General features: G+C 34.6%; 2 protein-coding genes across 10 annotated transcripts in view; one reads left to right on the forward strand and one right to left on the reverse strand.

The window, feature by feature from the left end:
• LOC111003815 (cytosolic carboxypeptidase 1) overlaps nt 1-25,648 on the forward strand; it is a 40,374-nt gene that overhangs the window by 3,639 nt on the left and 11,087 nt on the right. For 2 of the 6 annotated variants that reach the window (XM_022274521.2, XM_045634373.1), the window contains exons 3-19: nt 1,764-1,846; nt 1,937-2,027; nt 2,105-2,185; nt 2,740-2,910; nt 3,415-3,546; nt 4,024-4,155; nt 4,536-4,679; nt 5,443-5,640; nt 6,453-6,717; nt 6,942-7,183; nt 7,936-8,131; nt 8,385-8,510; nt 9,278-9,404; nt 9,577-9,784; nt 10,153-10,325; nt 10,875-11,012; nt 11,273-11,451. In XM_022274521.2, coding sequence (XP_022130213.2) covers nt 1,764-1,846; nt 1,937-2,027; nt 2,105-2,185; nt 2,740-2,910; nt 3,415-3,546; nt 4,024-4,155; nt 4,536-4,679; nt 5,443-5,640; nt 6,453-6,717; nt 6,942-7,183; nt 7,936-8,131; nt 8,385-8,510; nt 9,278-9,404; nt 9,577-9,784; nt 10,153-10,325; nt 10,875-11,012; nt 11,273-11,451 — 2,686 coding nt within the window. Of the gene's footprint in view, nt 1-1,763; nt 1,847-1,936; nt 2,028-2,104; nt 2,186-2,535; nt 2,704-2,739; nt 2,936-3,414; nt 3,547-4,023; nt 4,156-4,535; nt 4,680-5,442; nt 5,641-6,452; nt 6,718-6,941; nt 7,184-7,935; nt 8,132-8,384; nt 8,511-9,277; nt 9,405-9,576; nt 9,785-10,152; nt 10,326-10,874; nt 11,013-11,272; nt 11,452-25,648 lie in introns of those variants that run through there. The other 4 variants (XM_045634359.1, XM_045634419.1, XM_045634396.1 and 1 more) reach the window with 4 other exon arrangements.
• LOC111003817 lies at nt 11,883-22,424 on the reverse strand. Of its 4 annotated transcripts, none has more exons than XM_022274527.2 (6): nt 22,263-22,424; nt 16,320-16,425; nt 14,342-14,418; nt 14,028-14,235; nt 13,449-13,604; nt 11,883-12,876 (listed from the first exon to the last, which is right to left on the reverse strand). In XM_022274527.2, the coding sequence occupies exons 1-6, from the start codon at nt 22,321-22,323 to the stop codon at nt 12,438-12,440; spliced, it is 1,047 nt and encodes a 348-aa protein (XP_022130219.2). In that variant the 5' UTR covers nt 22,324-22,424; the 3' UTR covers nt 11,883-12,437. The 4 variants fall into 4 exon arrangements, with proteins under 4 accessions (XP_022130219.2, XP_022130217.2, XP_022130220.1 ...); XM_022274525.2 differs by having other exon boundaries at nt 13,449-13,616; XM_022274528.2 differs by having other exon boundaries at nt 12,742-12,876; nt 13,439-13,616.

The raw sequence follows: 25,648 nt of genomic DNA on the forward strand, positions 1-25,648 counted from the left end.
TTGTGATCGCGTGATGGGTATTCATAGACTGGTGCAATCGGTGGCCTGGTGTTCGTGCTCTCTCCAAGTGTTACCACCCATTCAAAATGCGATCGGAATTCCTTCATTAGTTTGTTGATACAACTTATACAATGGGACCTAGTACTACCAGGGGGCTATCGCCCCAATTCAGCTAAGGCAACCCTCACCATTGCTAAGGGTTACAAACGAAAGTATATATTTAAGTAATAACTGCTGCCTACTTAAAGATTTACGTGTGTCATTTAGATAAAATTAAATTTTGTTTATAGATAAGGTGATCTATACTCGTTTACTGAGTTTTATACTCTTTTTTCGCAAACCGACGGATAAACGCAAATTTATTTCGTTATTTACATAACTCGAGAGTTTTAAGCTCAGGAATCGTGGCCATCGAGAAACTAACTAATGTCGATTTACGACGTTACGACTTTAATTTAGACTATTGTATGACAAGATAATAGAGATTTGGTATAACTCATAAATTCCGTTGTAACTTCGATCGATTTTCAAATTGTTTCGTATAAATAAATTAATACATATATTAATTTGAGGTATAATATTAATTCGACTTTAAAAATGTAACTCACCGCACTAAAACATGGCATCATTGCCTGTCATGATCATAAGAAAAGTCTGAAACATAAACATCTTAATGACAACATAGTGCCAATCTCATTTCATGATAATCTTATTTATCGGTCAGCTGGAAACAGGGCGTATTTACATGAATGTTGTTGCCAACTCGTTGCTTTTATGACGCGAAGCGAAACGGAAAAGTCACGAACTTACGAATGACCGGTGGCACTCATTCATCAACTGTATTAATATATTACAACGTTATACTGGCCAGAATCTACTTGTGTTATGGAGCTTTTGAAATATATGAACACAATTTACATTAAATGGTAATGAATGCAATTGATTAATATTAATATGACGATTTTTGCGTGTGTTAATCGTCAACCATGGTACACAAACGAAAAGGTTTCAGTTCCTGTATATCACGGAAAATTAATGTTTAAAAGGGAAGTAGTATTATGTGGCTTCGCGCGTGCCGTATTGGCCATCGTCCAACCACTTTAGAACAAACTGTCATTATGATAACATTTGTAATCATTCATTTTGTTGTATATTATATATACTCTTTAATAATAACATCGCAATTCGCAATTCAAAACTATACTTTAAACTCTTAAAGAAAAACACTTTTTAACGGATTATAGTTATGTATTGTTGTATTGTTGTATACATAACTATAATCCGTTAAAAAGTGTTTTTCTTTAAATGTGTAAAAGTTATGTTAATAAAAGACAATACTATACTTTAAACTCACTAACTCAGACTTATTAGGAAATTAAGTCGACAATTTTATGATGAAGAAAAGATTTCTGTTTGGTTTTTAATTTTTTAAATTAAATTTCTTGAGACTTGTTTAAATTAATTCGGGTATTTTAATTTATTCCGAGAAGCTGCCAAAATATTTATTTTAATTTATCAGTGTTAAATTTCACGGATGATTGACCAATTTCAACAAGCAATTTGCTTTTAGTTCTAAAGAAATCAATACCCATTAACTTAAGGAAATCTGCAACGCATGAGAACAATATTTATGGGTACATTAAAATAACTTTAAATATCACTTGTAGACCTTCAGGGCACCCCGGTTGATTTAAAACAAGGAATATTGCGGAAATATGAATTGGTTTAATGTAATCAAAATATTTGTGTATTATACATTTCAGATAAACATGTCCGACAATGTACTCTCGAAAAGTTATGGAACAAGCAGACGGGAGCCATACAAATGCTTTTATCGATTTTGGAGGTATATATATTATTATATCTACCTTATCTAGTAATTATCGATGACTCTGTTGTGAGAGCTATATTATAAAAATGATTATTTTCATTACAGACTTCTAGGGATATGGCGACAACAACTTACATATCTTCGATATTGAGAGAAGCATTATGTTTGAAGCAAGGAAAGGGAAAGAAATGTTCAGGTGGGTACTGCAACTGTTTCGTTTCCAATTACTATTTACAGAATATTTACTGACGCAATTGTTCTTTGACAAACCAGTTATCAATGATACATCAGGTTCAAAGAAGAAAGAATGTAAAAAGACAGGAAAAGAAAACGTCCCGCCACTTAGTAAAAAGGGTATGTCGTTTCCTTTGGGCACCCAATGGGCTTCTGCACCAAAACTGAATAACAGCTTTAAAATATAAAACTCACACAACTAACACAGTCATCAATAATTGACTAATACCGTCTGTCCAATTGTCATTCCGCCTACTGACATTTTGGCACGAAGTCATTTAAACCTGACATTGGACTACTTTATCCGAAGCCTTGTTAATTGTAACATTTGAATAGCTTTTACGGCATGACATTTTGTATGTGTAACATTACGACACGTTGTATAGACACTAATAATCGTTATTAACAGGATGTTACGAAGACTTGATTCAGTAAATAAAGCAGTAGGTAAATGATATCTAATATTTCAGCCAATAACATTGCGAGGCAGCAATGTTGTCAACATTTAATATCACTAAACGGGACACAGGTCCTGCTTCGTACGATAATTACGACGCATGGGAAACGCGATGGGAATGTCGGCACGGAACTGATGCTGCACGACTTGGTCTGGATTCTTGCAGCACTGTCCCCGAAAGGTATGAGCGATTAATAATATATTGTGTTTATTTCAGCCAACAATACGATGCGGCTTCAGTGCGCACAGGATTTTATATCGATGAAGGGAACACAAACAATTATTAGAAGAGTTATATCGGCCGTGCATGATAAGCGTGAGCGACATGCTGGTACAGAGCTAGTAATACAAGACCTCGTATGGATACTAGCTCCTCTGAGTAGCCGAGGTTATATGAAATTCAGTCTCATTACGTAGGTTTTAGAGTAAAACATTTGGCATTAGAAAACTTTACAAATTTCTTACTTGTACCGCACAATAAAGCACAGTTATTTCAATTTCTTCAATATTCAGCCAATCTAGATAATTTATTGGTACTTAAGAGCCTTGACTAAAGAACAGCGTAACCGCCGCTGTTAAGCAAAATTCAAAATGCAATATTCAAAATCATTTATTCATGTAGGTAACATAATGTATACTTTTGGACGTCAAAAAAGAAAAATACATTAAATGCCTCTAATTTTAAATTTACTGCCAGTTCTCAAATCAAGGGCGTACGGTAGAGAAGAACTGGCAATAAACTCTCCGCCACTCTTTTGCACATTTTTTATTTATTTAAATCTTGCCTACAATCAGACAAACTTAACTTATACTGAACTATTACTGATATGTACTATTTTGTAATCGATTAGAAATTGGACAAAACCCATCTAAAATGAAATGCATTTTGCAGATACAAAATTCGCAATGAAAGTAAGGATGTTAGGCTGCGTCAGAACTATGCATCTTATTTTAAAAGGACACTTCACCGACAATAAACTGATATTTCCTCTCCTAGTTATTATGAAACAACTCGCAAAAAATCGTAAGTAAATAATCAAGCAGACATATGGAAAAATGCAAACAAGAATTATTTATAGTTGGTTAATTAATGTTGTTTTTAACGAGTTTTTAGTTGGTACCTAGTCTTTTTTGCATTACACATTATTTATGGTCTTGTCTTGCCTGTTTAATTTTATGAACATTTTAAAAATTTATGTCCAGGGTTACTCTGTAACTTAAATACTGATTTCGATTCCAATATTGAGCATAAGATTTAGAAACGAGTCGATTTCTCCATATGTCTGACCGACGGCAAAAATGTATCGGATTTTAACTATCGGAAATCGCAGTTCGTAAATCTCGTTTGCGACATTAGCGCTGTGGATTTAAAATATTGTGTAACACGTGATATTTCCAAACTTAATACTAAATTTATAAATCGGTTTTACAGAGTATCCCTGCAACGTTCGTGCACTTGAATAGACTGTTAGGACATTAAAATCATTTTGGTTCATTACAGCTGTAACAACATCTATTTTAATTCGAGACGGCGCGATCACGACATATGAGCGGGTGCTTGTTAGTCTCGGCTTCATACCGACCGCCAGACTGCGCCTGTGTCTAGACGCTATTGATTACTTCAGTAAAAACAGTTAAGTGATAACTAGATTTACTAACCAATGCGTCGTTATACTTAGGAATGAATACTTAATTTTTGTTTGATATAAAATATTGTATCACTAACTTTTAATAGCATAAAGCGCGAAAAGCGATGCCCTAATGTTTTATTGATTTTTATTATCTGATATCAAATGAGTTTTCGATAAGATTTATTTTAACAGTTGCCAAAAATCTATATAATATACCAAATGTTTAAATTTCTCATTTTTGGATCAATGACAATATTTGATAAAATTTACTCAATGCAAAGGCATGTATTAGTTTAGTACACGAGATATCACAAGTCATTGATGATATATAAACCATACTCGTACTTCTACCAGTTAAGTTACACAAAGGTAACTCATACAGAGGTATGCTGCATGCAGATCGTGAAGACAGGTCTGTGTAGCGTGCTTCTCCGTGTCTTCGATCGTTGGGATCGCTACGAGGGACGCATGCGGCTTAAGATCTGTGCACATATACTGCAAACACTACAGCACTTGTGTAATATCAGTACGTATGGCATTATGATATTAGACACATCACAACACTATTACACTACATATAAAAATATATGCATTGGCTACAATAAACTCTTGACTTATTGTTCATTTCTAGAATCTTTTGAGATTTTTCAGTGAATTCCTGGTCATGTTCTACACCGTTAAAGGCACAGCATTCAGATGTTGTCTGTCAAAGAATAATAATAATTCAGTGGCACTACAACTCTTTATCCTTAGCATTATAGGCATGTAAGTGATCAGCCTATGCCTGGCATATGTTGTAGGTTTATGTGTTTTAAGAGATTTATTTCCACACAATGTTTACCTGCACTAAAACATAGTAGTTTTTAGCAAAATCGATTAGTGCAAAGACGTAATTGATGTCGTTTAAAGTAGCTTAAACGACATCAACAACTGCTTTGTCCATGTACGTATGTAGTAAATGAATAATAAATGAAATATTTCACATTGATTCAAAGTAGAGCAACATTCAAAAACTAAAAATTCTACAGAATACACTTTAGATAATGAAGCGTGATAGCTTTAATATTCGAAATGCCAATCGTAGTCATTAGTGATTTAAAAAAAAAACATGTTCAATTAATAATAGTCCCACGAAACATTAGAAAAGCCAGCATCTTTTAACTGAGGTAAATAATTTAAGATTATTTGTGACTCAAGCAATTTCTTTTCAAAACATGAATAAGTATTTCGTTTCAGTGAAAGTAATAAAGAATTAAATTAGTTGCATATAGGTGAATATGAAATTACAGAAGCGGGTCGCAGATCCCTCTGTACCAAGAAACATGTACAGACCCTACACAGATTTTGCTCCCAGTGTCCAGATGAGCCAGAATTTGATGGACTCTTAGCGAGAGTTTGTTCCGTTATCACGCTTTGTCTTAGACATCAAGCACTTCCAGTTCCTGTTACAAGCCCAGCTTCTTTCAACCTCAATCCTATTCTGAAAGGTATTTCTTTTGATGCATCTATATTAACTAATATATTGTCATCTATTTTATCTAGTAATGTATTTTATAAATCAAATTGTATTTGTTTGCGTTCTGGTTTTTTTTAAATGTATTTCTTATAATTTCTTGTTAATATTAGTAAAGTGGACACTATTGTATCTCATAACTAAGGTCTGCCTATAAAAAAAAGCAATTACAGAAGCATTACCTTCGTTCGTAAAGGTTACCAAGCATTTTTTTTCTAAAATTATTATTATACACACAACATCTTTAGGTATGTGCCTCAGATTTCAGAATCTATTGCATGATAACTTTTAAATCTTATAGCCAAGAAGTTGATCAGACTTTGGTGCCTGACACACGCCATTGACTTTTTGGGTCAAAGACATCAGTTTCCTCACGATGTTTTCCTTCACCGTTCGAGCGACTTAATTGTATAGAGAGTCCATCGTTGCATAGCCGGGGATCGAACTTACATCAAGGATGAGAGTCGCACGCTAAAGCCATTAGGATAACACAGCTCCGATAACTATTATACTTTAGTTAAAATGATTCAGTAAGGGCCTGTTTCACAATGTCCGGATAAGTTCCAAATAAGCTATTTGTTACTTATTTGTAGGATAAACAGTATATTTGCGTTTCACGACTGTCAGATAGCGCTATACTTCATGAAATGTGAAGTATCTTATTTGGAACTTTTATCTTTCGAATAATTTATGTGTTGCATAGCTATTTGGCACTTTATCCATACATTGTGAAACAGGCCCTAAGAATTTAGTATTTATGAATACTTTTGAACAAAACACTTCCAGGAACGAATACTTCATGGCCATGTCATGATGATGAGGAAGAAGCGGCAAATTCAGATTCTAAGACAATAAATTCAGATTTAGATGAAGATGGCCCTGACATAGATATAGAAGGTATTGACGAGTTTCCAGATGTTGAATATGATGAAAACGATGAAAAAGTCAAGGGAGAAAATGAAGATGCTAAAAATCAAATGAAAAGTGCGGATAGTTTGCAAAGTGCGTTATGGATTAACTCTAATGAGAGAGACATAGAAGACTTAAAAAAGTGAGAAGAATATCTCTTGCTATGACTTATTTGGTAGAGCTACATATATAAAATATCTAGGCAATTTGAGATCTCTCAATCCCCACAGACATATATGATAATATTCTTCGAGGTTTTACTAACAGTTATTGCTAGCACTCAAATCCCTTTCCAGTTAAATATCATTTGCTACTTTCCGAAATGATATTCTTAAACTAATCCTTTATGTAAAAAAAATGTTTCAGATACTTTATATTTTTCAAAGAATTTGGTTCCTATAATAGACAAGTGAAACTAGTAAAGAGCCGCTCGAATTCACGAGGATCAATACTAGAAGACTTTTTGGTGACACAAGCTGCCAATAAAAATGTTCCATCTTCTATAAATTTGTCGTTTACAACGAATTTAGGGAGTGTGGAATACGATATGATGGGCTCGTCGCAGACACCTGTGCTGCCAGCTTACCACCGGATACATGAGAGCTCGTGTAAGACAGTTCAAGATTTATCCTTAGCATACGAAAAATCAAATAGGTACAATAAAGTTGTTTTGTAAACTTAAGGTCAAATTTATGAAAATTGGAACGAAGATTTACAATTATTATTTTTAATATTTACTGCTTTACTAAACTATAGCTAAATAGGAGATTTAAACATTTTTGATACTTTTGAGTTCTGGTTTAAATTTTTTGGGAATTATGTTTAACTAATTAATATTTATTTGTACCTCAGAATAGTGTAGTGATCAGTGTATATGTAATTTAAATTATGTTTTATTATTTTGAAATTTAACTGACCTTCCTTAAACGCCGCTGGCGCTACAACCTGTTTAGCCACAATCTGTTTAGTGACCATTAGTCTTTTCTAATAGACAAATAGGGGAATCAGCCTCATGTGATACGCTGTCGATGATGAGGTCTAAGGCAAGCCGGCTTTCTTATTACATTTCACCTTCTGAGCGAGTGTGAAATAAAGTCCATTCGTGCACTGCCGGAGTTCGAAGCTACGACCTCCGGAATGGCACATGCATGTTGAAGCTACTAAAACACTCACATTAATTTTCATTAGGGAATATAAAATATCTTATCTGTAATTCGAATACCGTCATGCCCAAAACCTTGAGATTCATTTTCAATTATTTACTCCGAATATCAAAATGTATGCAACAGTTATAATAATCCTTTATGTAATTCTGTCAATAATGAAAAATATAGGTTTCTGATATGTATGACAATTTCAGCAACCACATCGTGTTCCTCATTAAAAATCCACAAAGATATATCTAGGTATACGTCATTTCCGTCAGTATATTGTACAATAGCGTCCCGCGTGAAGAGTATCATTCCGTTTGTGAAGGTCGCGTATCCCGATATGATGGGCGGACAGGGATATAACCAACCGGAGCCTTTGAACAAAATGGAAAGAACTGCCTGCAGGTAAATTTAGGCTCGACAATTTTCTGTAGAAATAACTTAGGGTATATAGTTAAAACTATATAAGCTAGTCTAATTTGTGAATATTTAAAAAAGTGATATGAACTCCGGACGTCAGAGTTGAGAGTTATTTTTTTTCAATATCCAACTGGATATTCTTACGTAAAATTTTACGCAATTGTAATCTTGACTTAATCATAGCCTAAAAAAAGTAATGTTCGATATCGAACAACTACATTTTGAAATTTATTTCAAGGAATAAACTACTGTCATGCGTTGATAGAGCCATAAACCCCGAGGCGTATATGAATGAAGTAGTTTATGATTTAGATGCATTGAGTAGCTTGACAACAACCAACAACGATTCTACCTCACAGAAAAGGTAAGAATTATTTTAATTAATATTATTGTAAGATGAAATCCATGTAAGCGACCACAAAACCTTTTCTAGAGCATCTCTATATTAATATTTCTCTTGCTGACAAACTGTTGATAACTGCTGAATTAATGTATTAAAAATGGAAAGATCCTTTTCAAACACAGGTTTAATGTCAAAAATGTTTGTATATTTTTCTGCTTCTGTTATACTTTTAGGAATAATCTGAGTTTTTATTTTATTCGAATTTATATTTCTACCATATTGAGTTATATGTTTACTTCGATTTTCCCTAACTATAGTGGTTTTCGTATGTTATTTACAATGCCATACGTATCTTGGCTTAACTATTGATTTTAAATATTAAATAAAAATAAAGCTCGATTAACCTGTGGCTGTTTCTTTACGTGTCGGCTGTACCGTTTTCGTCTTTGCGATACCGACTTCAAATAAGGAACCTCCTTTCAGTCAGACTGTCAGACAGATCGTTTTGGCCTATATGTGAATCTGGTAATATTCGTCTATGATAGTCTACTATGGATTTTAAATGCATGTACCAATTTCGTTAACTATGAGTTTGTCTGAATTTTTCAAAAACTGTTATATCGAAACTCGTATAGATGATGACTTAGAAAAAAGTACCAACTTTCATAAAAATAAGTTCAGTAGCTTTTGAGATATTAACGCATGTTTTTGTTTCTGTTAACAAATAAAATTGGTTTAATTTAAATAACTTAAATTATTATTTAAAACCACAGTGTGTTATTTCATAGTTTCAGTTCGGATTGTCTGTTTCTGACCAATGCGGACGAACAAGAGATAACTAAAGTAAATAGTTTCTCATCGCGTCTTAGTTTTGAATCAAGATTTGAATCGGGAAATCTGAGAAAGGTTCTGCAGGTAATGCCTTTGAATTTAATTACCACATATCCATTCAAATTTTCAAACAATCGGAGATTTTCGTTTCGCGAGATTTTCGTTTTTGGATTTTTTTATAGCCTACCTTAAGTCTATATAACAATATAATATGCTCTTCGTATATAAATATGTCTTAAAATAACAAAAACTTCAGACAGGTCCAAGAGAGTACGAGCTAATCCTAATGCCAGACGTAAACTCTACAAAGCGTCACCAATGGTTTTACTTCGAAGTAAGGAACATGCAACAAGGGCGGCCCTACATATTCAATATCGTCAACTGTGAGAAGTCGGATAGCCAGTTCAATTTCGGCATGAAACCTGTCATGTATTCTGTCAAGGAGGCGGTACTCGGAAGACCAGGTAATACTCGCTTTTATCCAGAATATTATTACTGTAAAGAAAATATGGATTCTGTTTGTTTGTATTTAACTAACTCAAAAATGCTTCTGGGTTTTTTAAAAAATAATTTCTCACTTTCACTGAGAAAACAAAAGATAGCGTTTGTCAATTGTTTTACGATCGCGTTACAATTTGTTGTTCGTTTGTTTGTGATTGGACAGACGTAATAACGTGACGCATTGTGTTGCGTTTTAACGCGTAAGGATAGGTTGATAAATTTATTTGTAAAATAAACAAAGCAAAGAAGGATCTGCATGACATTGCCTTCTGAAAACTATGAGGATAAAATTTTATCAGCCTCCTAATCTTATAAGTACGAACATTTTTAGGATGGATCCGGGCAGGTACTGACATCTGCTACTACCGCAACAGCTACCATTATGCAAATCAAAAGAGTCACAACAAATGCTACTTAACAGTTACCTTCAACATTGAGTTTCCCCACACAAATGACGTGTGCTATCTCGCATATCATTTTCCGTTCACATACTCTATGATGCTGGTAAGTTTTTTTAGCGTATTTAGTAAACTATTAATTTCAAAGCTGGGTTGGTTACTGTGGAAGAAGATAATTATTATAACATCATAATTATGTAAAAATAATGGAGAGGTGTCATTCAAAATTATTTATCTATTTGAGGACTATCTGTGGCTGCAAGCTCATAAATCTCAATTCAGATTGATTTCGGTATAGTTATCATTATTCAGTCAAATTTATGTTTTCTTTTATTTATTAAAACTTCGTTACATTTTAAATAAAATTATGTAACATAAATTATTATTAGGGATGCAACGGGCCGCCTTATCGCCAACAAGCGTTCCCTTCCAGGCATCCCTAATAAGGAAAAAAGCAAAGTAGAGAAAAAGAAAAAAAAGTTGTTTTTTTTTTCAAGCACTTAGAAATAAAAACTCCATGTAACGTCATTCACAATCAATACCGCATTTGTTTTTTCAAACAAACGAAATATCAGGCGTTTCAAAATTGTTTCATTTAAGAGCGATGTTCACCGATACTTTATTCGATTCGTGTATATACTAAATTAAATTTCAGACACGGATTTGGCATTGGAGCTCGCAATTGCCCCTAAATACATATCTTCGAGTGGAGCCTCTCTGCTACTCAATCAACGGCAACGAATTACCAGTCTTAACTGTATCTGCTGAAGATACGCCTTCTAACCCTGTTGTGGTACGTGACATAATGTCCCATATTATATTTAGTTATTATAGTAGTGACATTCGGAAAATTATTATTTTGATTAAAATTAGATTATAATTTTATGTTTACTCATTATTGTGTTACAATTAAATAGTTCAGATTATTGAATAAAGTAATTTGAAACTTGTGTAAAAGACAGTTTTAACACACAAAAAAAAAACGATTTTCATTTGAATTCAAAAGTGGTAATTTAAATTGTGTAAAGTTTTATGACTGAGAATTTACATTAGGATCGGGAGATAATATTCCTAACCGCCCGAGTGCACCCGGGCGAGAGTAACGCGTCGTGGGTGATGGACGGGACTTTGGGCTTTCTACTGGCGGACACAAGCCCCGCAGCCGCTCTTCGAGCCAAATATGTGTTTAAGGTCGTGCCAATGCTGAATGTTGAGGGAGTCATCAATGGCTGGTGAGTTCATTTGTTCTGATTAAATATTTTGTAGCTGCGCTGCGGTATTGCTTTAGATTCGCAAAATTTGTTTTTAATGAACTAAATTTACCGATTTGCATAGTTTTATACAGAATCGAAAAAAATATCAACTGAAATTTGTGAAACGGTACCTCGTTAAAGCCCCAGGGGGGTTTTGACCAAAATAAAACAAATGACAAATATTGTAGATTTTTCTAGAGAATGTCAATGAATGAAATGTTGAGGGGGCTAATGTTCCATATTCGGACAGAATTCGTAAATGGCTTCTTTTAGTTCATTCATCAATTCAGCTTTGACTTTCTAACGTCTATTATGCCCATATTTACGAGTACGTTCATCATTTCTTAGATAGTAGTGGTAAAATAGCACAATGTTTTAGGTACAATAAATAAGATTTTATGTAATTTTTATCAAGTTTATTGTCTTCGCTACATCACTATTCTTTAAATTCTTGAGTTTCATCTTACAATACTTAACTAGGTACGTCAAATATTACAAATAATATCTTAAATCTAATTCGATTGATATGTCCAAACAATGATTAAATTATCGATCGTTATACATAAAATACAAGCATTTAAAATGAATTTTAGAGATCTTGCACACAAATAGTTACATATAACTAAGCGAAGTGATTTATGGAATGTTAGTAAACCTTGTTCGGGTTGGAAGACGGAGGCAAGTCGCGTTACGAGTCGCCAGCACCTTCATTGGTTATGAAGTATCCCAGTGAAAAACAAATCCCACCACAAGTCGCCATTTATACATGTGACATAGGTGACCCTTACATATATCTCATATACAGCATCGCGAAACGTTTCAATGAGGCTTATGGAGAAACCTCAAAAGCAAGCATATCTTAATATCACGCTACATATAAATGTCTCGAAAATAATGAATAATACTTTTGGTAGTATATATAACTAAACGTCAGAGGCTTAACTTAAATAGTGTCGAGCCGAACGCTAGTAGGCAGGGGGTGCTAGCATGCCGCTGGCGTGGACGGTCCGCTCTGTAGCATCCGGTTCGGCAGTGGAAGGCACCTCTTCGGCGGTGGGCGCGTCGTTAGCCTCCTGGGTCAAATAGGCTGCGGGATCGTCTCCGGCCATACCCTCGTCGTCTTCATATGGGCCTTGAGTTGGTTCCTCTTTCGGTTCGCGCTCTGGTTCTTTAGAGTGGGCGTCCGCGGAACGGGAGTAGTGCGAGTCAATTTGTGGAGGTGATTTGAGCAAAGCGCCGGTTTTGAGGTGAGGCGACTGAAGGCCGTCGAGGGAAGAGGGACGCAGCTTGCCAATGAGGTCGTTGAGAGTGAAATGTGTGGGGAGATGTTCGGAGCGCGGCGGCGGTGGCGACGACGACGTAAGCGGGTGAGCTGTTGTCGTGGTCGTCATCGATAGTGGCTTCCTGTATGAACAGACAAAGACCGGCCATCGTGATACAATACACATACCACTCACAAAGTATGTGGGCTCAAAAGACAACACAAATAACACATTAATTATACCATACCATTTATTATTAAAAGCCCAAATACATAGTGATGATTATGTTAATTTCAACTTGTTATAAACAAACAGCAACTATGAGAGATACCAAGCAAAGCCCCCATCACCCACCCACCAAAAAGTTATAATTTTGATTGGCATTAGATATTTATTCAATTCATAATAAAGTTGATTCATTTGTAATTTTAGTTGGGTGTAGGGCTCTTGTTTGGTGGTTGGGTTGGCATAGAAGCCTGGTCCCGCTGGTCCACGCGCTTATGACACCGGTGTAAAACTACCACTACGTCTTTGTTAGGATGAAATCAAAATTAAACCCCAAATAAAGTAACATGTCGTCTCGTAGACATGATAGTGACAAGAGAATAGAAAATAAAAAACACAAAGTGTGCAATTTTGGTAAGACAAAGTACATAGCGCGCAGTCGTCGGGGATCGGGCCTCCGGAGACAGCTGGCATCTCACCTGGCATTACCCCTGCGCCGAAGAAACTGGGATGGACCCATAGTTGTAGTAGTAGCATCGCGTTTGCTCGCAGATGAAGTCCTTTATCTCGCCACAGTGCTGGGGTTCCCAATGGAATGTCGGTGCCTTGAGTGCCACACAGCCGTTTGTCATCACATGCTCGGTTCTAGAAAACAGACTATTTATTTTGCATTACCTACTGCTCCCAAAAGAAAAAACATTAATATTTAAACGAACAAATTACGTATGTTTAATATGAAACATGGTATCGAATTATGCCTTCCTTAAAAACGGAACTCGTCTTTTATTTTTGCAGTGCATGGCAATGGACTATATAAGGGAGACGCTTATATGGCGTGTCATGCCTTTCCTTTATAGGAGTTACCTAAGTCGGGTATTGATAAAAAGCTAACAATCTTTTACAATCATTGTATACATCTACTCGACTTTTTGTTCTATCAAACGTAACTACAATTATTGTAGTATTTTAACAATTTAATCGCACGACTAATTTAATTTTCTGCGCGTGACAAATTACTCTTCGATCTTTATTCAGGCGTTTTATATTTTAGAAGGTTTATCTACGTACCCATGCCTCGCAGTGCGTTGAGGAGCAGTGCTGCCTTGTGGTACATCCAAAGGATCCATACTATCATCAGTGTGCTGGCTAGGTTGATCCATTGTTAAACGCCTCATGTAATTAAAGGTGGCGTTGAAGGGAAGCCCAGTGCTCATCCATAAATACATATCAGTTCCAAGATTATTGCCCGATGTCCAGAAGTCATATTTATTGTAACCTGTCAAAATATTATAATATTAATTCAAAATACAAACAATCAAACACTGTCAAACACTAGATAGCTTTGAAGTGTAAATATTAACCAAATAAATAAACTGCATTACCTGCATTTGTCAAGTACGTTGTAATTGAGTCGGCCTTTTCTTTAGTCTCAAATGATGCTAATTGAAGCCCTAATGATCTGTAACACAAAAACACAAATATAAAACAAGTTGGTGTTGTCAGACAAGTATTCTTCAATCATTCTGATATGTCTTTTATTTCAATGGCCATTAAACAAATAAAACCTTTATGAAATGTTAATGACCCCTTCGTAGCAAACAAGAATCTTACCATTGCAATGTCAAAGATTCCAGTGTCATTGACAGTTGTAACGCAACTCTACCCGTGTATAATTGTATGTTTCTCCACTACGACAAGATACAAACTTGCTAAGCCTGATCCATGAATGCTATTTAGCTAAGAGTTCTAGCTAATCGTGTTCTATAAGGTTTATAAGATCGCTAATACACTACAGTGCCGAGCCAGTTTATTGAACAGAAATTTATCCGCTAAAGACACGGCCTTGCTGGGCCGGGCTACATTCCATGCAATAAAATATAAATGTTTTAGAGATTATAACAACCCCTGTAGTTCCGTATTTGGTTACAGCGTTTTTAATATAACTAGCACGTCTTCTAGATTAAAAGGACTGATTGTAACTTCCTCCGTTCGCTATCTCGTGTTAAGAAAGGGTTTATCTGTTATTTGGCTATAGGTATAATTTGAACTTAAATGAAATACTAATTTAACAATACAAATCCATAAATAATTCATACGCTTTATATTGTGAGAACTTTGTATTTTATTTTCAGAATACAGTTTTCTTTTTAAAAAAACTTGTGAATCGACGCACGTTTTTACTACTCGTTTCGAATTAAAATGTCGTAAATTATACTCCAGTTGAATTAATTAAACGTATAGAATCGTAATTACATTATACTTTTAACATATCGACACATTTTTAGCACCATAACTGTTTCATAGCTTTTTGTTTCAGTCTCATTGACATACATAACGAGGTACGCCCCACAAACTGACTGTAAAATGATTAATTCATTTTATATTCCCTTCGACAATGTATTGAAGTAATGAGCTCTTACACTTTTACTAATGTTCCAATGATAATTATCGAAGGGTAGGTTTTTTCAATTCTTAATTTTTACATCTCTTAGAGTTTCTCAATAATAACAAAAATTCAAAAGTCATATTACCAACAATTACCGTTATATTGAAGACAGTAAATAGCGGAAACTAACCGTAACTTACGATTACGGCCACTTCACATTATTATCTACGGTTGACAATGCGAACAAGACACTGTCGTGCCATCTGTTGATATTTGATGCTAATGCTCTCATCAGAATATCGAGATATTATAAATTATAGTGGTCGTTCTCTGGTGGCCGTAATCGGTAAAAGCTAACACAGTTTCTGGTAATTTGTAGTTCATGTTCTGTCACAAAAGTAATGATCCCTATGATTGCTAACAATTGGAACTGTAAATCTGGGTCGTGTTACCGGCTTAGTACCGTGAGGGCGTCGTGACCGAGCAACAAGGCAACTGACCTTTGTCATTACAGAAACAAGCACGTGGTTAGGTCGAGATCGAAGATTAACCTCGGCTCTCTTTGCCATAAAACCAAGATTTCCTGAAAATATATAGGTACTTCTAACAATCTATTGTTGTTCCATGTTGCCAGGTCATACGTGTCGACACCTACATTTAGTTGAACCGGTAAAAGCAATGCAAATGTTCGCAGTATTTCCTAGTCGCGACTGAGGACATGGAAGTTCAGTGGGTACGCTTGTTAACGGCCATTCGACTGTAGTTATGGCAAGGTTCGACTGGGACAAGGGTGCCGATAAGCCAGATAAGCATTCACAGTCACGAAGCAACTATTACGTCTCGCGAGAATTGCGCTTTGCAAAATATGATACGACGCGATGCTAAAATATAGAGGCGCAAAATTCTTAAGTACGTTGTTGTACAATTCCGTTCGGACGATATGGTATAATATCAGTAGAGTTCGATATACTTGCCTGCAATATTGGTACGCTAGAAAATAGTTGAGCTCTGGACTATACGGGTTCATTCTGGATATAAAATATTGTACTCCATCCAATTGTATCGTCGTTATCCTTTGCGCTGTAACAATAAATATTAATGTTCTTAGAATATAGATAGATACAGATTATGTAAAATTGAGAAAATGTTTATAAAAAGTTCTAGAACGAAAAATTTTTGTTAACGGTTTCGCGGTGCTTTTTGTGTTGTTTATTGAAATAAAAAGTTCATTGCCTCCATTTTATCTTTCGTTTTTATGTCTTCACTCGGCTGGTTGTGTATGCAAATCTTGCCTAAAATTATTTGTGTATACAATTGTTTTTAATAATTTTGAGGTTAATTATAATTTATATTTTTCTTGGACTACAAAGTTATCATTATTTCGTTAACACAACGAGCACGTGGAGTTAGCGCGCTGGTCGTTTTTCAATGACCCTTATTGTTAGAAAAATTAATTTGACCCTGACGACATTAATTCAACTTCATTCTCGTAGCATGGGTCTTTGTGATGTAATGAACCTAGTATATTAACAAAATATGATATTGTGGACCCAATTAAATGCAAGACCCGTTTAAAGATGGCCAGGGCTCGTAATGCCATATTAGGATAATGTATTGAAAATAATCCAAGTTGAGAGCTAAAATAGGTTGCATAAAACGGGAGCTTATCCTTTTACATTGTTTTCCTACACGTTCTGAATACGTATATGTTGTTTTATTTTTTTAAAGTCAAGGTAAATTTTACATGAGCACATTTGCAAACAATACACACGTGAAAATGAATCTTCACAGACGCTTCTGTTCTTAAAAAACTCTCTCTGTGTTGTTCAATTTACATTTCCTTAGTGGAATAGCAAGAAATTCTTTGAATAAAATTGTAATAAAGCGGAATAAATCTTCTATGAATATACTCATTGCATAAATGACGAGAGTATCTATTAAATATGTATACTTATATGTACATAAGATTAGACTTGTTTTTATTTCTTCCGTTCGCTCACCCGTTGCATTAGCATCTAAGTGGATATGTTATCTAGCGATCTCAGGTCTACGAACCTGTATATAAAGGAAATATTAAAACGGTCACTAATTATCAATTGTATGAGATTTCTTTGCCTTAGGAAATTTACATAGTTATAAATTTTATAGAATTTAAAATAAGAACTAAGGTAAATTTAAGTAGCTAACGTCCGCAGAGCATTACCCAAGACTCCGTATTATTCGCCCATTAAAAATCCCCGAGCCGTCTTTGGAATCCATGCATAATGCTATCCTGCATAAAGAGCGTCGTACATTACTCAAGATTCCTTTTTCTTTTGCATGCCATATTTCTCTAAAAGCTCTGTAGTAGTTTTCGAACGCACGGCTGCTTCGCATTTACGTATTTAAACATGTAAGATAAACAGACATTATTAACAAAATTACCTCGGTTATAAAATTCCATGCTCGTTTTAACTCTAACTAACGTATATAATAATATACTTTGACGGTAAAGCACCAAGGAAAATATTCGCTAACTACTAACATGTTTAAAGGTATGTATATTATTGACACATGTATATTATTTCACATTAAATTATCAAAATTTATCACGTTAATTTAACATGAACGTTAAAACAAAACAACGAAGCGATGTTCTCGCTTAAAAGGCAATCGTTAGAGCCTCAACTAAATTTAACATTGTGTAGGATCAAAAAAGTGTTCATCTCCTGAGTCCGGTTTTTAAATTAAGGAATTTATGCGGTCGTCTTGGAAGTCATATTCCACTGACTATTTATGCAAGTTGGTACATGTTTTTGAGGTTGAATCGAGTGAGCCTTGGGATGAAAGGTTTGGGCAAATACACGAGTCACGTCTTGAAGTTGCGCTTGTCGCATACTGATGTGGAAGGCTTTCATTCCGCACTTTCTGTATATACCTTATACTATATGAAGCACAAACATCGATGGTTTTAAAATATTATAATCAATTGTATTTTATACTTTGTTTTTTCGTCCTCTAGATGAAAAACCTAGTCTCGTCTTAGGCTTAGATTCACAGGACAAAAAGATTTTCTCTCCGTAAATCTTGTTTAATCTTTCATTAGTCACATTAGATGTTCCAAATGTTACTCCTTTTATTATTAATATACAGTATAATGTTTTTAAAGGTATGGAATCTTTTTAACGTTATTCTTATAATCCAGTTCATCTAGTTGAATATGAAATTACCGGAAATAATACTAACGGCTCGCTGACCAAATCAATCAGTTTGAGGTGACGATGACGCACTAGCCCGTGCTGTGTAATTCAAGTAGGCTAACAATTGATAGAGCCCATGAATGACTTACTAGTTAGCTATAGTTATATTGAAATATAAACATTATATACTAACAAGATCTATTTCTGATAAAACGGAGCACCATATCGAATTATCAGCAAATCGGATATTTTCAAAAAGAGGGACACCGAAAGCCTACAAAATTTGCTAAGCTCTACGAAGACACGCTTTAAATAAAGAAATCCATTGATAATTAAACAACATATAAATGCAACTTTTTGGTAACATAAAATAAATTCTCGAGTTTTTCTTAAATATATCGAAACAATAAGCTGAAAACATACTAAATAGTTATATTTTAAAGCAATAGATTTTATATTGAAATGTGCCCTTAATCACGACTTGCATGGTTTCTCTCAAAATTCATGTTACACCCTCCAAATGAATGGAAGGAAGTTGTAGTTATTACTTCGAAATTACTACTTGAAATTCATGACAAGGCTTTTTATTGAATACCAATGAGTTGTTCTTTCGTGTTAAAATAACTACTTATTTTTATATTACCTAATTTGACTTTTATTGTTACTTATAATCAACGTCAGAAATAGTTAAGTCCATAATCTAATCACGTTTTTATTATTTTCTAGTTCATTGTGCACGCCATTATTAATTCTGATCACTTGCAAGGAACAAATGACTATTTAGCGTAAAAACGTACTGCATAAGTATTTTTTTATTAAAAATCTCCAAGAATTGCATAACAAGTTAAATGCAATAATTCTTGATTCCTGCATAAACGTAGCTCCCCTCTGTAATTATCAATGTCGTAAAAACAAGTTGTAAGTATGTAGTTTCAGACATCTAATACATTATGCATGTTCTTCTATTAGTTACCTAATAAAAAGAGATTTTTCTAACGTTCTTTGACCTTGCTCTGATCTTTATATAATTCTGTAGAATATAGTATAATCGAATCGGCCTGATTAACTATTTATTCATAGAAATCCTATTTCTACCTATCACTAAAACTACCTAACAAATTAAAGACGGCGTTTACTATATTATAGTTCCAAAAAGTTTAATTAACTAGGGTTTATACAATTTAAATAATGGAAGATCGCAATTATTGGCGTCGGTTCGTATAAGTTGCAATGCGGTAAAAAGGCGCCGGTGTGTGAAGGATTCTCAGCAGTTGCATAACGCAAACCAGTCCCATATCGGTCGTAACTTTGTATGGCTCGAGCTAGCATTACGTTACCCAAGTGCAAGGGCAAGGTTCTCTTTTCACGGCTATGCTGATCCACAGATAGCAAACACGCAATAGAACAGAAGTTTTATATTTCTAAATAAAACTCCTTGTTTAAACCTTTTTGATATGGGTAATTACACTCAATTCAAAACCATATAGCGAAAATAATTCGCCAACTCACGAATATTAAAGCATAAAAATGGGCGCTTTTATGTGTTATCTAAATCATGATTACTGCTTCGTGGGAATTACAGTTTGGCGGTTCGCAGTCGTTTTAAAACCAGAATCGGAACGCAAAAAAGGGTTCATAATGGCGTGCGCAGGAGTCGGGAGACATATCCAAGGACGCCTCGCTCTTGTGCCCTTAAACACCCGCTCCTGCGATGGAATGCATCGGCTATTTTTAGCAATCAAACTCATATAACTTAGTTTAAATTGTTGGTTTTCATCAACACACGTATTTTTTTGGTAATAACTTCAGAAACATAGAACAATTCTGAACGTAATGAAAATTACTTTATAATAAAGACCGACAAACGAATCGATATTAAATTCGTGACTTCCAAAAAACTGAAGAAGTAAAAAAGTTATTGTAATTTAATATAATCACCACATGGAGCGCGCGTAACATTATATGAGAATTAGGTCTAAAAAAAGGTTGATGAGCAGTGTTATAAATATAGATTGAGTCTTTAGTGGCCCACCACATTGAATCTAATCCAGTATTAGATGCTTGTATTATGGCGACCGAGATTTTCGTTATCGTATCTTGAAATGATTTCCCAAAGCAAACGCATCTTAAAATTGACTTTAAGTTGTCCAACACGAGAAATGCGTTTTTCTTAGTTTTATTTTATGTAAACTGTAACATTTACTGTAATTTTCCTAACATTTTCCTAGCTATCTGGAACAGTTATGTCACGTTCAAGTATCAAGTTGAAGTCATGCCGAGTACCTCCTTTCGTGATGACATAAAAACTGTCGTCATTTACGGTACATGTTGCAGCATTCCGGCTAATCGACGCGGACAGATAAACCCATAATGGTATTCCTGAGAAATAAGTCCTTTCCGCGGTTGCTAGACTTGGGACGTTGAACCGCGCACCTGTCGCTCTCTCCTCACCCCTCGCTATTTTTTCCTAACAAAACTTCCGTTCCACGGTTTTTTGCCCTGTCGATAACTAACCCGATACTGCAGATACGGCTCATTAGATTGAATTGGATTGAATCTTTGGTTTTTGTTTTTTATGTTATATCTTGTAGAGGCTTCGATTATTTTTTGAACTGGAACAAATTGAACTGATGCGGTTTGTATTACCTAAAATTTGCGTGTTTACGATGTTTTTGTTTTATTGAATTTAAAAACGAAATTCAAATTCCAATAAAAGTTTTTCAGACATATTAGGAAAATATAAAACTCTGTTTAACTTTACATATCCGCTCTACCCTCACCTACACTTGCACTTGAGTCAATAAACTACATGACTTAGCTTTCGATATGGTTGCGCTTTGTTGATATTACATGCCGCATAAAATATTAAGTGATTTCGTGTTTTATTGTGTGGAACGTGTTCGTGTAGTATCAAATTTTGTTCTATTAACCTCTTTTGAAAAATTATGTAAGTGCAATATTATCCTGAAAGACCAATACGGCTAAGATCTATGTTTAAATTTTATTTTTAAACATTAAAATCATCGAATTTTTGCTTTAAGGTCTTTGTTAATTTTGTAAAATGACTTTTTAATTACTCTTCTTAATACATTGGTAAAACAGCAAATACAAAGTCGCTTAAGGCAATTCAAGTTGAGAGTGTAATTAAAAATAATAATAGATGCCGAAGTGAAGTTACTGGCATTGTACTCTAATGGAAGCTGAACAATGAAGGTCGAGGACCCGGGGTCAAACCACGGCGCGGTCCTACCCTAGGAATGTCAACTGCACTCATAACATGCTCTTTATTATGTCTAAGTTCATGCATGCGTTGTTGCATAATAGCACACACTACATGGCAAAACGAATCGCAAGAACTAATCCGTGGGAATTTCTAAATTATACTATGCCGAAATGAGCTTTATTTGGGAAGAAATGAAGTTGTAAAAAATATGTTAAATTGTTAAGTAAAATATGTGATTTATGTTTAAAATGGTTTAAACGGAGTTTTCGTTAATTTCTAACAAGCTGCTAACGATACTATCAGGTAGATAGATAAATTTAAGTATCTCGTTGATATAAATTTAATAACTAAACAGTTCCCAAGGGATAGGCGTAATGAATTAAAAATAAACCGACCAGTTTCTAGAATACAAAATTAATACGTTGGTAAAAAAATTCAATAAATCTCTTACTATAACAATTTTCCTCCAGCTTTATGTAGGACAAAATTAAATCAAATATTAAAAAATAACGTACCTGCAGCAGGACCAAGGGTGGCTGCGAACAGCAGGAAGCTTGTTACAAATAAGACCTGCATTTTGAATGTTTCGGATCTATCGAAAAAGTGTGGATCACCACTAAGTGGGCGCACACGCAACACGGGATACTCGGGTACACTGAGCGCGCGCAGCACTGGACCCCCCCTTATAACAGCGATGCGTCCCGCACGTACCAAAGCACGAACAATGGGGAAGAAAAGCCGCGATCTTAGCCTCTATCAACATGTACATCGGCGGACTACGATACAATATATCAATAATATTACAACTGTAGTCGGTAATGGTGATACAACAAGTAGAAGAAACGTTGCGGTGCCTCGGTGCGGATGTCCGGCGACGACGATCGGACGCTCTGCCCGCGTTCGTACGGGAGTTATCTCTGCAAATCGTACCGCACAATAATTTGCGTTTTAATTTGCTCTTGTTGCGTTCCCCGCGAATTCTTTGCTTGTCCAAATGGTTGTTGTAGTTTTTTCTCTGATCACGACGCTTGGCAGGTCTTCATGAATATACCTTTGTTAAATCGACTGGTGGAATCGGTCTTGTATCTCTAGAGCAATTACTGGGTGCATGCTAATTTATTGTTTAAGTATCTTCCAGCGGACAACAAAACCTATCTTGTGAATTATTTTATGCATTTACTAATTGACATGCATTGTTACTAAGCTCTTTTAATAGCGTTTTCAGGGACTATTATTTTCTTTAACGTAAAATTCCACTTTAAAAATAATTTAACAATGACGAAATAAACTAAGGGTCTGTTTCACAATGTTCGGATATTTTTTTATTATATTCCAAATAAGCTATTTAGGATAAACAGTATTTTTGCGTTTCACGACTGTCAGATAGCGCTATTCGTTATGAAACGTAAAGTATCTTATTTGGAACTTTTGTCTTTCGAATAATTTATGTGTTGCATAGCTATTTGGTACTTTTTCCATACATTGTGAAACAGGCCCTTAAAGAACTGAATCTTTACACAGCCATTTATCTTTACTATCTCATTGGTATTATATAGATGTGCGTAATAAATTTCTTATACTTTAATATAATATTTGTATAATATTAAATAAGTTGAAATCTTATCAAGATAGTGTAAATCTTACACGTTTCGCGTTCGCTTTCTATGTACGTAGTAAAATCAGATCTTATCGAAAAGATAAGAGCACAGCTTTTTGATATTTTGTTATTTTCTACTTAGAAGTTAAATCTTATTACAATTCCAGTAGCCTTCGCCAATTAAACGTATCTATAAGTTATTTTATCCACAGTTTTCTACTCTGAAGGTATTATATACATTAAATTTGTTGACTATATTAAAATTCCTTATTGAATTTAACCGTAATGTTATTTACGTATTAGAGCATTTACATACCACAAAGTGAGAAAACTCGAATGGCCCTGTATTAACATAAATAAACACATTTGCAAAAAACTGACGCCTTCGGCAATTCTACTTACACTTTATCATTATTGTTGGTCACGAAGCCGGTGTGTGGAACCACGTTTAAATCTTTGTTTAGAAATAATGAGGGAATCCTGTACTATTAAGGATATTTTTACTTTAAATGGAAGCCACCGGTAGCGTACGCAGTAGATATAATTGGTTTTAAGTTTAAACAATATTAAAATAATTTGCAATGTTTTTTTCTTTTTTAACGTTTAAAGTTCTTTTCAATTTTTATCTCTAAAATTTGAACACAAGTTTATGTAAATACTTAAATCAAAGTCAATCAATAATTATAAAAGCACTTACGAAGTAAAATAGTAATTCGATTAAAATTATATTCCATATATGCTATTTCCAGTACATTTTATTAGTGCTGGCGTCAGGCCGTTATCTGCGACAGCGCTGATGGAACGTAAAACCTGCAAAGTAAGAGCTGTATGGTCTGACCTTGCCGCACACGCACGTCTCGCATCTCGGATCTTGGTTGTTAGATCTATGCTAAAATAAAACGAACTGGAGTATAAAATTCATTTGAAAGCCGCCGCCGTTGCATTGCCACTTTAAACTTTGAAAGCTACGTTAATTGGTGGGATGTTGTTTGCCCGCGCGCCGAGCGAGGCTCCTCGCTTTGACAAGCGCCTCTGCATCGCACACAATGCAATCGCCCGCCAGCCATTACCACAGCTGTAACGCCCCACGGACCTACTCCAAATAATATTCAATATACCATTGAAACATTCAACAAGATACTGCACTTAAAATGAAGCACGCGAGCCCGACTGCTTTAATGCCTGCGGGAATCTTTTTTTCGATCTTTTTAATCGCATTCAGTCGATGCCTATCGTATTGTCTTACATCGGATGAGTTACGTATGACAGAGATAAGGGCCGATAAAATTAAATCTACCATTTTATTTTCATAAAAAGCTATGATATTACTTTAATAGCAACAAAAGGAATCAAAACTATGCGGCGAAGAGATTAGGCCTTTGTATTGAAATGTAGCATTTCATTCTCATTTACCAAGCTTTAAGGAAACATTTATGGCCGCTTTTTATTTAAAAATAGATTTAAATTACAACTTAGATAACCGTTATAATTAATATCAATAATTATACAAAAAGAAACCTAGTACAGTTAGTATGATTGTATCATTAACATAGATTTAATACAATTTCTTTTTTTCCTGCGTCGGATAAATCTTCATGCAAACTTTAAAATAATGTTACATAGTTAAAAGGTTTATTTATTCCAATTTGAAAAGACGAAGTAGGCTATGAGTCACCGCGACAAGAATAACTTTTTAATGATATAGGTACTCTTCTTCGGTCCTGGAGCCAGACAGTCAAAAGCCTTTTTTATCTGTCAATCAACAACTTGTTTGCTTTTTGCTCATTTTATTATTGTTAGGTTTTGCGATTTTGGAGAAGACGAAGATGAATACGATTTTAATTTTTCAATTTTGAATGTCAAAGTTTTTTCTCAAGTCAGATTTTGTACTCGTTTTCTTTAGTTTAAGCTACGAATGACAGTGATATACAGCCCCAATGAATGTGATTAATATTAAAAAACAAACCCTTATATACATTGTTAATGCTCAGCTATAAATTGATCAAGAAATAACAATATACTATCCGGCCTCAGGGGGGTCGTTCATACTAGTATTTCAGCGCATGACAAATTCCCCTGAAATATTTGTGATAGTCAACTTTTTTAATAACTACTGAGTTTTTGTATTAGAGAATCTTATCACATCGGGCGCACATATATTGATAATTAAAGCGGATAAAAAGCCGTGTCATTGCAATCAAAATACCTTCTTTAATACCTATTAAAAAGATGATGTTCATGTAGTTATTCCCAGAAGTAAAGTATTTGATAAAAAAACAGCAAGAAGAGCATTCTTCGCCCGTG

Source organism: Pieris rapae, chromosome 1 (genome assembly GCF_905147795.1).
Source record: "Pieris rapae chromosome 1, ilPieRapa1.1, whole genome shotgun sequence".
Taxonomy (NCBI): Eukaryota; Metazoa; Arthropoda; class Insecta; order Lepidoptera; family Pieridae; genus Pieris; species Pieris rapae.

What these genes read in the sequence shown, in the direction of transcription:
- LOC111003817 (XM_022274525.2), bottom strand. Translation starts at nt 22,323, where the DNA reads ATGCAGGTCTTATTTGTAACAAGCTTCCTGCTGTTCGCAGCCACCCTT. An exon ending in AACGTACTTGACAAATGCAG is followed by an intron (nt 14,236 to 14,341) that starts GTAATGCAGTTT and finishes ATATTTTGACAG; the next exon opens with GTTACAATAAATATGACTTC. An exon ending in CAACGCACTGCGAGGCATGG is followed by an intron (nt 13,617 to 14,027) that starts GTACGTAGATAA and finishes CAAAATAAATAG; the next exon opens with TCTGTTTTCTAGAACCGAGC.